The 15,872-nt window shown below is 37.7% G+C and overlaps 2 protein-coding genes across 3 annotated transcripts in view; one reads left to right on the forward strand and one right to left on the reverse strand.

Annotated features, from left to right (window-relative positions):
* Nucleotides 1-2,971: 2,971 nt before the first annotated feature.
* cwc27 (CWC27 spliceosome associated cyclophilin) lies at nucleotides 2,972-12,794 on the reverse strand. Of its 2 annotated transcripts, none has more exons than XM_055153252.1 (13): nucleotides 12,601-12,794; nucleotides 12,410-12,506; nucleotides 12,169-12,281; nucleotides 11,874-12,017; nucleotides 11,682-11,780; nucleotides 11,504-11,604; nucleotides 11,350-11,419; nucleotides 11,070-11,149; nucleotides 10,815-10,928; nucleotides 7,106-7,209; nucleotides 5,429-5,535; nucleotides 5,230-5,351; nucleotides 2,972-3,376 (listed from the first exon to the last, which is right to left on the reverse strand). In XM_055153252.1, the coding sequence occupies exons 1-13, from the start codon at nucleotides 12,640-12,642 to the stop codon at nucleotides 3,214-3,216; spliced, it is 1,356 nt and encodes a 451-aa protein (XP_055009227.1). In that variant the 5' UTR covers nucleotides 12,643-12,794; the 3' UTR covers nucleotides 2,972-3,213. The 2 variants fall into 2 exon arrangements, with proteins under 2 accessions (XP_055009227.1, XP_020777403.1); XM_020921744.2 differs by having other exon boundaries at nucleotides 5,230-5,333; nucleotides 12,601-12,793.
* Nucleotides 12,795-13,238: 444 nt separating this feature from the next.
* Nucleotides 13,239-15,872, forward strand: part of ppwd1 (peptidylprolyl isomerase domain and WD repeat containing 1) — a 2,807-nt gene continuing 173 nt past the window's right edge. The window contains exons 1-11 of the mRNA XM_055153250.1: nucleotides 13,239-13,405; nucleotides 13,520-13,622; nucleotides 13,730-13,833; nucleotides 13,915-14,035; nucleotides 14,123-14,570; nucleotides 14,654-14,844; nucleotides 14,912-15,101; nucleotides 15,174-15,355; nucleotides 15,427-15,508; nucleotides 15,574-15,756; nucleotides 15,840-15,872. The exon at nucleotides 15,840-15,872 is cut by the window's right edge and continues 173 nt beyond it. Coding sequence (XP_055009225.1) covers nucleotides 13,270-13,405; nucleotides 13,520-13,622; nucleotides 13,730-13,833; nucleotides 13,915-14,035; nucleotides 14,123-14,570; nucleotides 14,654-14,844; nucleotides 14,912-15,101; nucleotides 15,174-15,355; nucleotides 15,427-15,508; nucleotides 15,574-15,756; nucleotides 15,840-15,872 — 1,773 coding nt within the window. The 5' untranslated portion in view covers nucleotides 13,239-13,269. The remainder of the gene's footprint in view (nucleotides 13,406-13,519; nucleotides 13,623-13,729; nucleotides 13,834-13,914; nucleotides 14,036-14,122; nucleotides 14,571-14,653; nucleotides 14,845-14,911; nucleotides 15,102-15,173; nucleotides 15,356-15,426; nucleotides 15,509-15,573; nucleotides 15,757-15,839) is intronic.

The following is a 15,872-nucleotide window of genomic DNA, read 5'->3' on the forward strand; positions in this document are numbered from 1 at the left end:
TTCAAAAAATGCATGTGAAAAGGGTTTTTGTTGTCATATGTGTAATTCACAGGAGTGTCTGGCTGTCCGAAGTGGGTACCCACTTATATGTGTTACCTCAATTTAAAGTGATCTTACTTGATAACAAAGAAATTTGCAGTTAAGGAGCTGAGAAATTTGTTTGAAAATAAGATTTCAAGATTTTACAAATTCATATCCAGATGTCCTGTGTTCCAGGTTTCTTAATGATTAATACACACAACTGAACGTATTAAAGTTATCAGTAGCCCCCCCACCCGCTAGTGATGAGGTGTAAAAAGGATATGGAGCAGATTTCTTGTCGTGATGCCAGGATTTCACACTTCAAATAGATTACTGACAGTGAAAGAAACTGCTGCTTGTTCTTATCAGTATCTAAATACATCAAAAGCAGAGAAAGCTACTGATAATACTTCACAATTTGACAGAGGGTCAATAATAATCTACAACATCCACAATCTCGGTCCCATTTTATTACACCTAATCCTAAAGACATGCAGTGCTGTAAGATCACCATACCCTTAAGAAGCGTGTGTATTCATATTGCCCTGTGAAGTTTATCAAAGCTGTAGTGTTGTAGCACTCGAGACACTGTGCTGACAGGATGCGCTGCAGCAGGACAGAGGTGTGGCTGAATGAGAACATGCCCAGAGTCTGACAGCCCGGAATGCTGGTCAGGATGGAAAGGTCGTGACCTCTAGCACCTGCTATCTGCTGACTTGTGTTTGGGCTTGGTGCTGTTCATCCGTACCGTTCTTCCCTTGAGCAGAGGCCCACATTATGAGCAAGATCAAAGCAGGAACAGGGCAACAGCCAACCCTTCACAGTAAGTCCCATTCAGAGAAAACACTTAAGAGATTTATAACATTATATAAGACACTTCACAGGTTTTATCACCTAGCAACCACTTTATACATAAAGTATGTGCTGGTATTATTAAGAAGAAAAGTGCAAGCAAAATATATCAATACAGTTACTTTAATCAATGTCACTGTGCTTTTAAATGTTTGTCAGTAAATTAATTCAGACACAATGACACACCAAATAGTGACAGAGTTCTGGCTGTGTGTGCAGTAGAGGTAACAGTATTAAGGGGAGACAACACTAGGTTACTTGGAATAGTTTATTCAATAATTTCATAAAGTTTCTACAATAAAGAACACATATTGTAAAAATAAACAAATGGAAGCAAGTCATGTACTTTAATAGATCAATGTGAGGCTCCTTCTCTTATATGAGAGTTTTTCAGGTCTGTAGGTCACCTTTGCGAAAAATCCTCTCCTCTTACCACGCTTTACTCTGCCAGCACAGACAAAAGCATGTAAGTGGATTAAATGCATAAAAGATCAATAGCCAATCACTTAGGCTAACAAAATAAAGTCAGGGATGTTGGCTCTCTGGTGCTTGTGCCTGAAGCACACTGCAACTCATTTGGGTAGAATACTATAAGGACATCCTTTCTCAAGAACATTATGAAATCCATCAGGAATGAATTATGCTGGGATATGGCGTCCTCTCTCCAACTGCCTCCTACTAATAAATGGTGGTGTGCTAATGAGGACAAATGATAATGGCTTTGTAGCCACAGTCTTGTCCAGTACGCAGTCCACTCCCATTGTAATGCTGCTGTGCTATTTCAACTCAGTTTCATAGCCAGCATGTCCTTCCCTCATGTCAAGGAAAAGGTGAATCCTTTTATAATAAATGCAATAAACTGTTACCAACTACAGCCCAGGTGCTGTGCGTACATCATCTAAAATGTAATTGCATTGGTTCTGTTTCTTTGGATGCATATTTTGAAATATTTAAATCACCTTTATCAAAATGTCTTAAAGGCACTGTAGCTGTTTGAATTATATGAAAACTAGTACTGAAATAATGTTGCATCTTCCCTTTAGACTTGGATTTGGTTTTACAGATTACAGATTTGCTTATAGAGAACATTGGTTGTTGATCATGTGTCCCAGCATTACGTGTAAATATTTTATATCAAATTAATCAATTTACCTCAAATGTTGACAATCTTCTTGAGCTAAAAAAAAAAAAAAAAGTCCCTCAAACCATGAACCTATACCTTTTATATTTTAAATATTTCTATTTGGGCAAGTGATATTCAAAGTCTAATGTTCAACCTTGCCTGGCTGGCATTGAGACCATCTGTAACAGAGACAAATGGACTCTCTGCTCTGTCCTTGGACACTGTGAATGACCAACCATTAAGCATGAAAATCCGTTGTGCCTGTCCAAATCATCTTCTCTTTGATCCTGCAACGCATCAATATCCCTTTTATGCCAACTTTCTTAGGCTCACCTTGCCTCTTAACACTCAGTAAATCACTCATGAAGGGAATAAGGCAGAGACTCAGAGGTCAGACATGTGAATGCCTCAAAACATACCTGATCTTCAGATGTCAGTTGTGTGCAAGTTTTCTTTAACTATCCATAGAAGTGATTGTGTGGTAATAAGGACAGAGAAACATTAAGTGAATCTAAAAAGGCATGCATGGCAGGGCAGCAATGGTTGTCAATACAATGATAAGGTTATTACTAAGACTCCTTATCCTCTTTAGCCAGGTGGCAATGGCAGGTTCATTACTTCTCTTGTGGCTTTGATGAGATGTTAGATCTTAACTAGCACAAGGTATTACATACATGCATGTGCAAACAAGCTTGAGCAACAGGCAGTGAGAACAAATAAAAATACCTACAAATTAATCAGAATTTCTGGTGAAATACACTCAACAGTGCACCACTGGAACCCCAGACAAGTCATGACAGCATGCATGGGATCTGTTTTGCAGTAATAAAAAAAGCCTAATAACGCCACCTGACACAACAATAACTTTATGGGTCCTAGTGGTTTGACTTTGGTCAATTAATTCATTAAACAAAGTAATAATAAAAATACTAATACACTAATGAAATCCGTACCACATAAATGAGGAACACCTAATTCAAAGAGGTATTTTTAATTCAAAGTAAATGAAAAGTACATTGAATTAACAGAATCAGGTCTAATACAGTTTTTAAACAGTCAAAGATTAAGGGAATTGTATGTCCACTCAATCCAGATGTTTGAGTTAGAAGTTCAAAAAGCATGTTGATAACTTCAAAGTGGACCTCTTTGGATGTTGCTGTTTGACCACTTCTTCAATCAAAGAGCTTGGACAAAGCCTGACCTTTGACTGTGACATGTCACCTCTTGGCCTTCTTCTCCTTCAGAATTTTCTTACTCTCCTCTCTCCTTCGTTTATTGACAGGGTTGCGTGGGTCGTAAATCTCAAACGTGTCCTCGTCCTGCATGTTGGCATCCTTCACTTTTCTGGTTTGCTCATCAAACTGCAGAACATGGCCCATCCTAAATCAAGAGTAAAAGGTGGGGTTCAAAGAAACACAACTAAAGATTCAGTAAATCATAACTGCAAGTTTAGAATATTTTTCATTTCATGTAAAATAATGATCCAGGTTGTGATAAAGTAAATATGTTGCAAAATTGAAGGCACAAAAGTACTATAATTGTATTAATAGAGATCAAATGAGAGTGCAATATCAGCCTTTTGGAGTTCAATTTATATCAGCTTTGTTGTTTAATTAATTAGTTCTGCTTATAGAAAGTAAATACTGAACAGACAAAAACCAAGGCCACATATATCAACACACTCTCTACTAAACACCAGCATCATCCAGCCTATTCTCATCTACTGTTTATCCTGTTTTATGACTATGCTCACGTTCAAAAAACGGAACAATATCACAAAAATAACCAATACAGCCACAAAAAAGATCAGCCTACCAACTCCCAACCTCTCACAGCTAAAGTCTAAAGTCATAACATGCATCGCACATTCTACAACACAGGACCACACTCACCCACTGCATTGCCGAACCACGATACAAACCGTCTCATCCCAACAGCCCTCAACACACAAAAGCAACTGTCCTCCTGTTCTATTTCATGGAACTGGAGGTGATGAATTATAGCTGAAATTATTAGTATTCTACTAGGCACTTTCAGGAGACTTTTTTTCAGATAAAGAATTCCTTTACTAAATCCACATAACGAATGGAGAGCATCAACGTCAGGGATCAAATTGTAGACTCAGAAGGCTACGCTGGGGTTTCCTTCTCATGTCTACTTAACATCAACACTGGAGAAAGGTTAATGAATACATTCTCCAACTGCTCACACAACATATGGTGTGTCTGATCAAGTAATGACTTGGTCAAACTCAAATCCGTCTAGACTAAGCTGACACGTGTTTACATTCACATCTGCCTGGGAGATCATTAACAGTACATCTAATGATGCAAGTGAATTTTGAAATAAGACAAGTGCACTCTCTCAAACTGACTTTGGTCCTTCATCTTGGATTATGATGAATATTACAGGACTGGAGGGACACAGAAACCTTTATTGCCCTTCCTTTTTAACACCCAAGCACAAACGTAAAGGTGGATTGGCAGTAATAATAGCGTCATTATGCCTTTTGTGTTAAAATGTTGTATGTTAACCTTTAAAGAGTCTGAATCGTGGGGGCACTCAGTAAACACACATGGAATGGTTTTCCTCCTTTGGCCTAGACTTGACTTCCAGTGTCTGACCTGCAGTAACCCAAATTCTGTAAGCAGCTCTCCTAGAATGGCAAAGATTTCCCACTGGTGTTTTTCTGGGGTTTCTATGATATTATCCTGCTATACCTCCTGATCCTACCTAGTGGAGACATCACAGTGAGGTGTCACCAACCAAGGTTTCTGTCAATTCATTAGGGCCCTACAGACAAGTGCGCACGCGCACACACACACACACACACACACACACTATTCTAGAGACTAATGGCAACTGCAGATTTTGTTTTTCTTAAATCTCTCACATGCTGGCACTTTGCTCGTATTCACACACATGGTATTCATTTCAAACTTTGACTTGTGCAGTTTGCATTTGAGATCTTTGGTGAAAAAAAGAATATGAGTAAAACACAACGTCAGGGCTGATTTCCTGATGACTAATCTGGGGCTGTGGTCAAAAATCTCAACCTCGTACACACACATGCATATTCTTAGAACTTTAACACATATTTGTCAGTATCTGAGCACTAGTATTCCAAGCAAATTTATGTATGAAGTTTACATTTCCTCCATGTTCTTTGGTGGTCAGGATTATCTGATCTAAACAACTTGTATGTATAATGACAAATAAAACACTTAACTGACCATCCTTTGTCGTCATCATCTGCTAACTGCTCCATGTCCTCCTCTGGGGTGTCAGTAATAGCAGAAGACAATTTGGACTTGAAGGATTCCAGGAGGGCAAGAGTCTGTAAAAAACAGTTATCCTTACAGCATATCATATGCTGTATCACTTAGGACCAAAGATTAAATAAATCAGAAAATGGACATTCATTTCTGGTACCTGTTCTTCTCTACTTGAGCCTTTTTTCTTTTTTTGTTTTCGGAGCTCCTCATATTTTTTCCTTCCTTCGAGGTACTCAGCCATAGCCTCACTCACAGGTTTTTTCTCTGCAAGGAAGAACAACATTTACTAATATTACACACAGCCTCTTATTTCAACAATTAATCAAAATAGAAAACACCTGATGAGAGTCACAAGAGTAGAGATAAAAGTGAGCCGTGCTGTCCGGCTGTGACAGCTGTTGCTAGATGTAAGCTGAAAACATGAGCGCAGGAGGGTGAGAGAAGGCCCACACCAGGTCCCTACTGTGTGCTCTGATTGACATGCTCTGTGTGACTCCACTCTAAAGTAGTCTGCAGGACCTGAATGTGTCTGACTGCAGAGCCAGCAGCATTTCCTCACTTTATCTTGCTGACCCAAATTACTCCTGCCACATACCGTCTTTTTCTTTTAAAGACGATCTAATAAAAACAGATTACAGTTTGTATGTGCTCCTTTAGCACTGTAAAAACGTAAATTGAATTTTACATTTTAATTCTACTGCAGCCTCTGACTTAATGAAAACTGGCTGATGATGCCCTGAGGTCCCACACAAGAAACACACATCACCTTCTCCAGATGTTGTCACTAACATCTATCTGTTTGATGGTCTACATTACTACATTCCTCCCTTAACTGTCTCATGTCAACAGGGTTTAGAGAATGCAACAAATCAAGAGATCATTGTACATAAAACAGTGTTTATCAGTCCAACTGCACAGAAAGCAGAAATACAAAGGTCTCCATGGTCTGATCAGATAAGTCAAGGTTAGTTTGGCAGTTTTATTGGAATAAACACATTTCTATATGCCTTCACAAGGACCCCAGGTCAAACCTAAGCCAGAGGTTTGAGCAGTAGCTAGAGAATGTTAAGAGTTTGCGTATTTACAACACTGAAGACTAGTTTCAATGTATTACCCTCTATCAATAGTATTCAAGTTTCTTTGAAACATTTGAGAAAATACACATTTTACTTTGAGGAAGAGGGTAGGTAAGTATTCTACGAATTTGCTGTTATAATGTGTGTTAAAACATGTATATCTTTGCTATGTTTTGTAGTTAATATTGTTAATAGTCCTCTCCATTAGGTCAAAAAGTACTGAAGTATTATTGAATTAGACATAAATTTTCTCAGTTCACTTATTTTTCTATAGCGCTTTTCCACCTTGAAAGCACTCAAAGGGCTTTACAACAAGGAACCACACACACATTCACACACCAGTGTACGCAGACACTGTGGGAAAGGTGGGTTAAGTGTCTTGCCCAAGGACACCACAGCAGCATTCATCTGTGGGAGCTGGAATCACACCAGCCAACCTGTGGTGCTAATCCATAACTGGATTAGCACCACAGGTTGGCTAATATTTATTTTGAAGCCAGCTTTATCCATCTAAACTGTTGGCCATTGCTGGCCATTTAAAATCTTGATATAAAATGTAAACACAACTTTAGTCTGTAAGTCCATAACAGTAAATAAAGCATTCAACAGCCTATACTGGTGGTCACCCTGTCATAATAACATTAGTAGAGAGTACGGACAACCATCACACGTTATTAAGACTCAAACAATGTTAAGATAAGTTCTTCAGTGCAAAATGGTTAGAAATAAGAGTTTATTTTACATTTGCATGCACATACCCTCTTTGATTTCTTCTGAAGCAGGTTTTGAACTTTCATCTTTCCTTTGTTTAATGGCAAGAATCTCTTTTTTCAGCTGACGCACCTCTTTCCGCAGTTCATCTCTGCAGAATGGAAAAAAAGATATTTAGTTAATTAATAAGTATTTTGGATTTGAAGTTTTAAAACAATTATCAACTAACAGTTTTGTTTTTTTTTCTCAAAAATAAATAAATTAAAATTAATGGCCCTTAAATGTATTGTTGGGTTTAACAATGTTCTGAGCCACTAATCTTTGAAAGTTCTTACTTTAGTTTAGTGGTTAACTGCCTGTGTATCATCTTATTCTAAACAAATCAGTTTATTATTATTATTATAGTAATAATACATTATTTTTCTTGAATGTAAAGCATTTTCTTTATTTAGAGTTTTCCGGGACATGCTCTGGCAAAAGTAAAAGCTGCTCTCCAACAAATTCATGAACTCAGCTTCAAGCATATTGCAAATGTCAAACCCAAATGTATAGTATATGCTTCTCTGAGTTCATCTCTAGGGTTGAGCAGTGTTGGGATCAAAACACCTTGGACAGAGTGCACGCAGCAACATGCTGCCATTTGCAAAATAAGAGCTGTATCCAAGGCAACAGCCAAACAATTGGCTCCACTGCTCAAGTGCCAATACAGAAAAAGAGACTGGAGAAGACAGGACAGGCCTTAAACACGTGCTTAAGACCCACCCAGGGCCTAGAAGGAAATCTCCCCACATACCCTCCTCATCTGACCATGACATCCTTTTTTCTACCTTTTAAGATTCTTACTTTTACACAGTATTTCAAATAAAAACTTATAATTCTGATGCTTTTCTTTTCTCTTCTGGGACAAAACAGCATTGTTTCTGCTTTTTGGTATTTTTCACCAAATAAGGTTAAGGTAGTCTTTATTGATCCTTTGTGGGGCAAATTCTTTCTCTGCATTTGACCCATCCTTCAGTGCCACTGGGGCAACCTGTCAGAGCAGCGAGCAGTTGCACACAGTACAGCGCTCGGGAACCCATCTGCAGGTGTTGAGCTAGACCACCTAACTGGGGGATTTTATTTACTGTGCATGTTTTGATGGGGGAAACTCCGCCCAGAAAGGCTCAGCTCAGTAGTTGAACCTGGAATCTTCTTGTGATTAAGTGTGAGTGCTAGCCACCTTCTTGAAGCAAATTTTACCATGTTACTATGATTGATCTTTGCCAGACATTTGAAAAACATGATACCCATGGCTGTATTGTATCTAATTGTCAATTCCAAAAGAATTATGCATGACTATCCCAATCTTCACTACCAATTGTGGCGCTTGGGATTTCTACAGTACGGTGACATTTTAAAATGTGTGATTTTCATAACTTTAAATTACAAGCAGTTGGAAGAACGCATTTAATACTTACAGCAAGTAATTCCTAATGTTTTAGATTGGTTTAGAAAGCTGTGCTGCTGACTAAAGAAAAATTTGGCACTCATGAAGAAAAGGTTTCAGCTGCACTATGATTTAGCACAGTGGAATGTATATTAGAACATAAAACACCTTGCTCATTTTTATTGTGAATCGACATCAAGAATGAAGAGGCTACTTCTATGGAGTCCAAGTACTTTAATGAGTGAGAAAGTGATGTGGATCAATGTGCTAGAATAACAAGATGGCTGGGTGAACTCTCCTCAGGGGGTACTCCACAACTTGGGCAAACGCCAAGCAGAACTATGCACTCTAAATGAGAAGTCCAAGCTCAACACAAGAATTTACATGACTTTGCAGAGGGATTTGAACCCATTCAAAAACAATACTCCCACAATGGACAAGCTAAACACAGCTCATCTGTTTGCCAATTGCTGACCAGATCCTCTGACCCTCTTAATATCCTGATCCAAGACAAATTATTAATTTCATCCTTTTATCTTTCTTAACTAAGATATAACTGAATGAATCATTTTTTGAACAGGCAAGTGCCCAATATATAGTTCACACACTGCACTGATGTGTAAACATGTCAGGTCCAAAACATACACAATTCTGCCTCCAAGAGCTGGACTATTTCAAGACATTTTCTTCACAAAAACAGAACCAGGCACTTTCTGCCTAACCTTTTTCTGAGAACACACTTATTTATGACTGATGATGAGAGAGGTGTGCGGCCAATTAATCCACACCAACACATGGTCCACATAATTAAAATCTGATGTCTTATTTAAGTTACTGAATAACAGACTTTCTTCAGGCACGATTTCAGTTGTGTGGTTGCTAAGATCACAGCTATAACACATTTCACAGAATAAACCATATACCAATTATTAATGTTCAAACATAGGCCAATCTCAGACATGTAATTCTTAAGAGCAGATCATAAACAACATTAATGTGATAATTGAGAAGTTAATTGATCATGTAATTGGTCAATAATAACTCTATTGGCATCACTCTACCTGTGTCATTACAGCTCTACCTGAGTTATATGCAATTATATATAAAGCATTAGTGGTCTTGTGTAATGTAAATAACAGGAAGCTGCACTTAGTCATTATGGGGAGTCTGCAGCGACTGATGAGCAACTGGCACAGACAGTGGAGGAGCTGTTGGCAGCAGCAGCTCAGTCTATGCCACAGCCATATGGAAGTGTTTTACTTCCCAGTCATGGCCTGTCGGCTTCAACTAAAGTGGAGACTATCCCATACTAGGTCTGGGACTCTGATTAACATAATTAAATAAACATAAAAATGGACTTTCTGACAAAAACACTTTTGAATAGTGTGTTTTAGGTACAGTTAAACATTAGTTATTACTTAGTGATAGTGATTTTAGTGATATAGCTCCTTTTAATGCCCCCTCTGCTAGGTGATTGGTTATCAGCTGCAATATAAAAAGCAATTGCAAGCCTAAGGTAAAGAAACAGTGGGCCTCACACTGCAACAATACCCACATTGTCCTGATCCAACACCGTACTCTCCTGGTCTTTGATTCACTGCCAAAACAAACCACTGAGTTGGGTTACAGGTCTTGTAGCAAAACAATCACTGTTTGTGCTTAATATACTGAAGTGGGCCGCCCTGGGCTGCATGTCACTCAGAAAGACACCACTGACAACAGTCCATTCTTTGTCCTCTTTAACAGAAGCAGAAATAAATATAAAAAATATGAAATATGATCTGATCTCTGATATGATAAATAATATTTAACAGTCTGGTTTTTACTGTGTCTCAATGTGGATATTAATCTATTCAAATAAATTTGCGTGTGTGACTTGTAAAGGACAGCCCTAAACGCCACTAAAGACACAGCAAATCTTCCAACTTATAATTATGAGCACATAAAAGGGGAAACCATAATTACCAGGTTCCTCCGTATAATCTGAAGTTGAAAATATAAAGATTTTGAATTTCAGTGCAGCAAGAAATAGAGAAATTACTTAATTAAGGTTAATTACATTATACAAAAATTCATAATATGTATAATATATGTCCATGCACACTGGCGTTCTCATGTGTTTCGTGCTTTACATACCCAAGACTTTTTTTAATTTAAGAAAATAGAATCCTTGATATAGTATTTGTCTTTTCGGTTTCACAGTAAATAAATCATCAACACCTCCTTGAGATCGGAGATATATTGCATTCTTGAATGAGTTAAGCTAACTATTTTAGAAATATTTCTGAGACAGTACTGCCCCCTGTTGCATTGTGCACATATTGCATTACCTTCTGCTTGACTTTTCCCCTTGCTCCTTTTTGTCAGTGGGTTTCTCAGTACTCAATTCTTTCTTCAGTTTATTAGCAATCTCCTTCATCCTATCTTCTTCTTCTGGAGTCAGACTTGAAATGCCAAGGACAGAACAAAATCAATGCTTAGATTCCTATAATTGTCAAACTGATATAAACAAATATTTTTAAATACAGTATACATATTTATACGACATTTTAATAATGAGCTGCCAAATCAAACTGAGCACATACCTATCCACCGCTGGCACAGAGCTCAGTTTGGGGTCATCTTTCAGAAGGTCATGACTACTTTTACTTTTTCCTTTAAAAGACTACACAAAACAATTTACATGAAAATTTAAATATTTTAATTTGGGCAGAAATGCAATATATATTTTAGCCTTGAAATGGATTTAAAAAATTAACCTTAAAATTGTTTATTCCTATATATAGTCTAAATGCTGTCAAGAAATGAATAATCAGATATAATATTGCATCAGTCAACAGACAAAATTAAAAGATTATTCTGTACCTGAGTAACTTGGTTTGTTGCTTCCTCCTCTTCTTCAGCTTCTTCGCCAAATGACAACAGACTGAAGTTCCTTGATGATAAACATTGTTAGTCATTATGTATTATGTATAATTTAATACAACCTCTTAGATTTGATTCTAGCCAGCGTACTTACTTTGTGGCTTTTGATTGTGATTTCTTCAATTCTTCTTTTCTTTCAAATTTTGAATTTTTTGTTTCACGTGGTACAATATCATCAAAAGGAGAACGTAGAACCTTATAAAAACGTATTGTAAGAATTAGAAAATGTGACATACATTAAAAAAATTATATTTAACAAGAAACTGAAATACCTCAGTGGTTCTTATCTTGTGTGGCTTCAATGGTCTTTCATTACAATCACACTCAACCTCTGCCAGTCTCAACATATTATACACAGTGTCACCTGTTACCTGTTAAATGACAAAAGGAATACAAATGGAAACAAAGATAATAATAAGATACTCATACCTTTATGAATGTAATTAAATGCATTTTCTTTTTACCTTCCCAAATATAGTATGTTTATTGTTGAGCTCATCAGCACGTGCTAGAGTAAAGAAAAACTGACTTCCATTATCATGTGGCCCGGCATTAGCCATGGCAACCAGACCTCTGCGAATAAAGCGCAGCCTAGAGTGAAATTCATCCTAGAAAACATATTTTTGAAATGGTCACTCAAAAATATCCAATGATAAAAAGATTGCAACATTCATCTTCTCGTAATGAATGAGGGTAAAGCACACTGGCACACTAAAGTACAGTTCTTGGATATAATGGTGTATTAAGATGGCATCTGACCTTAAATGGGTGGCCATAAACGGATTCTCCACCTTCCCCTGTCCCTGTGGGATCTCCACCCTGGATGATAAAGTCTGGAACAACTCTGTGAAATACTGTGCCATTGTAGTATCCTAAAACGCACAGATTAAAAAGTGCATGGGTGCATTATTTTTGTATTTTGCAAATTATGCTTTTAGACTATACACAGTGCCAATTTTCTGTGAAAACGAAGATGTCACATGTTTCAGTCCAGTATTACCTTCCATACAAAGCTGCACAAAGTTTCTACATGCTTTTGGCGCTTCTTTTGACCACAACTCAATGTCAATGTCTCCTGCTGTGGTCTTGAGCAGAACCTGAGAGGAAGAAAATGAAGAGTCCAGTTCTCTGATTACGGTAAATTAGTAGTTGATAGGCCTACGGGATTAAATTTACCATATTGAGTTTTACCTTTCCATGTGTTGGTGGCTCTTGGATGTAAATATTGCTCATCTTGGAATAATTTAAAGATCAAAAACCATAGGAATGTGAAGACAGTGGGGCAAGTAGGAGACAATATCTCGATTTTTCATGAAAAACAAAATATTACTGTGCTACCCCCATGGAAGTATAATAAGATCCATGGTTGACCCACTCAAGGCGCATGAAATCAGGGGTGTAAAATTAAATGACATGTTTTATTTATATTCTGTACTATCCTGTGGAATGTATTTTGTTCTCTGCAAATAGATAAATCAATCAGCGTAACAAAAGAGGGGACAAATTACACACATTAGCAAATGTTCACTAAGAAATGCTGGTAATAAACTTTCTATTCCCTAGGCCAAATATATTGGTTTGGTCCTTGTGTCTCATGAAAAAAAAGTCGTGAGAAACAACGTCGTTGACCTTTCTCCGGTCCTATCTTCGCCACCGCAGAAACAAATAAAGCTTCCATTGATGTTTAATACCAACTGTCAAAGTATTTGAAATGATAATAACATCAATAAAATACAATATAATAAATCTAACTTTAAACCAAAACTTTAATTCGATACAAACATACTGTACAGATTTTCCATTCCGACAGGGGGCGGTAAATGCCCCTTTAGGCCATCCCAACGCAGATAAACTACAGCAATGGCGGCTGCATCTGAAAACAGCGCGGATCTGAAGCGAAAAGCAAGTCACAAAGATGAAGAGGCAGATGGAGAAGAAGGTGATGAATGGGTCGGGCCCATGCCAAGCGAAGCTACGAAAAATAAGAAAAGAAAAGGTTGGTATTCTTCAACGTGTAAACCGCCGGATGAGCTTACTGACCAACTAGCGAGGCTGCAAGCTATCAGAAGTTTTGTCTAGATATTATTGACTTCTCACTTTATTTTTTTAGTTTTGGAATTTGAAAGTGTTTACCTGGATAATCTTCCATCGGCTGCGATGTATGAACGAAGCTACATGCACAGAGATGTAATCACGCATATCGTGTGCTCCAAGTACGTCGTAGTCATTGATATTTTGCATTATTCGCTATATTATATGTCTTTGTTTTTCGGTATATGCTTACAACACGGGCAAACACCAGTTCTTCTTACTTTTGTAGGACTGACTTTGTCATCACAGCCAGCCAAGATGGTCATGTCAAGTTTTGGAAAAAGAAGGAAGATGAAGGCATTGAGTTTGTTAAACATTTTAGAAGTCACCTTGGTATTACACTTTTCTTTCTTTGTATATTGTACACTATACTGTATTTAAACCGTTTTTACATTGATCTGTAATGTATTTCAGGTGTAATCGAAAGCATTGCTGTAAGTGCTGAAGGAGCACTTTGCTGCTCAGTTGGTGATGACCAGGCAATGAAAGTATTTGATGTCGTCAACTTTGACATGATTAATATGCTAAAACTTGGGTAAGTCAAGATATGAATATCTGAATATTTTTGGTAACGGTAACTTGTATGACCTATCTTTCGTAATGGTAATCTGTATGGCCTCAGGTTTCACCCAGGCCAGAGTGAATGGATTTACAATCCTGGAGATGCCATTTCCACTGTGGCTTGCTCAGAAAAATCCACAGGCAAGATCTTTGTTTACGACGGACGGGGAAGCAATGAACCAATTCATGTATTTGACAAGATGCATGCTTCACCACTGACCCAAATCTGCTTGAATCCCAAATTCAGAGTGATTGTTTCTGCTGACAAAGCAGGAATGTTGGAATATTGGACTGGTTTACCAAATGAATTTAAATTTCCCAAGCATGTAGACTGGGAATACAAAACAGACACAGATCTGTATGAATTTGCAAAACACAAAACCTATCCCACCAGTCTGGCATTTTCCCCAGATGGAAAGAAAATGGCTACCATTGCGGCTGACAGGAAAGTCCGAATTTTTAGATTCTTCACAGGAAAACTCATGCGAGTGTTTGATGAATCATTAACTGTAAGTTTATGGTTCATAATTGTGCTGTAAATGGTAAGTACAATAAGTACATCAGGGTATTTACTATTCTCTTGACTCATTAGATGTTCACAGAGTTGCAGCAGATGCGACAGCAGCTTCCTGATATGGAGTTTGGAAGGAGAATGGCTGTAGAGAGGGAACTTGAGAAGGTGGATGGTGTCCGTTTGGCAAACATTATCTTTGATGAAACAGGACACTTTGTCCTCTATGGAACTATGCTTGGAATTAAAGTCATTAATGTAGAAACCAATAGGTACAGCCTTTTTTTTTCTCAGTATGCATTGCAATACATTTTAAATTAAACCACTTTTTGTTCACAGATGTGTTAGAATACTTGGAAAACTTGAGAATATCCGTGTAGTTCAGCTGAGTCTGTTCCAAGGTGTAGCAAAATCCATGAAGGTTGCACCAACTGTTGAGATGAAGGCATCCGATAACCCAGCACTACAAAATGTAGAAGCCGATCCCACCATATTCTGTACTGCATTTAAGAAGAACCGTTTCTATTTGGTAATACTTTAACTAGCCTCAATAAGAGCCTTTTGTCTAGTGATGCAACATGCAACAGTTCTTTTTTTTTAGTTTTCAAAGAGAGAACCAGAGGATACCAAGAGTGCTGACTCGGACAGAGATATCTTCAATGAAAAGCCATCAAAAGAGGAGGTGATGGCTGCAACACAGGCTGAGGGTCCTAAGCGTGTCTCTGACAGTGCCATTATCCATACAACTATGGGAGATATTCACATTAAATTATTTCCTGTTGAGTAAGTTGCTTGTAAAAAGCTTTCTCCACAAACTGCATTTATTTCTTACAATATAACAATTTCTTCTTTAGATGCCCCAAAACCGTGGAGAACTTCTGTGTTCACAGTAGAAATGGTTATTACAATGGACATATTTTCCACAGAGTAATTAAGGTATTTTTAAAAATTCAATTTCATATAATTGTCTGACAGTGGTTTCAGTTTTTATTTTTGCCTAGGGGTTTATGATTCAGACTGGAGACCCAACTGGCACAGGCATGGGAGGAGAGAGCATTTGGGGGGGAGAATTTGAGGATGAATTTCACTCTACCCTGAGACATGACCGGCCATACACACTTAGCATGGCCAACGCTGGGCCAGGCACTAATGGCTCTCAATTTTTTATCACCGTTGTACCAACCGTAAGTTCCATCATATTCATAATCTTTCTGTAGTAACTATCTTGAAAAGCCATATCTTCATCTAAATGTTTCATTTTCCCCAGCCTTGGCTTGACAACAAACATACAGTGTTTGGA

The sequence above is a fragment of the Boleophthalmus pectinirostris genome, unplaced genomic scaffold (assembly GCF_026225935.1).
Source record: "Boleophthalmus pectinirostris isolate CB_2022bp ecotype Guang Dong unplaced genomic scaffold, ASM2622593v1 HiC_scaffold_18, whole genome shotgun sequence".
NCBI classification, from domain to species: Eukaryota; Metazoa; Chordata; class Actinopteri; order Gobiiformes; family Gobiidae; genus Boleophthalmus; species Boleophthalmus pectinirostris.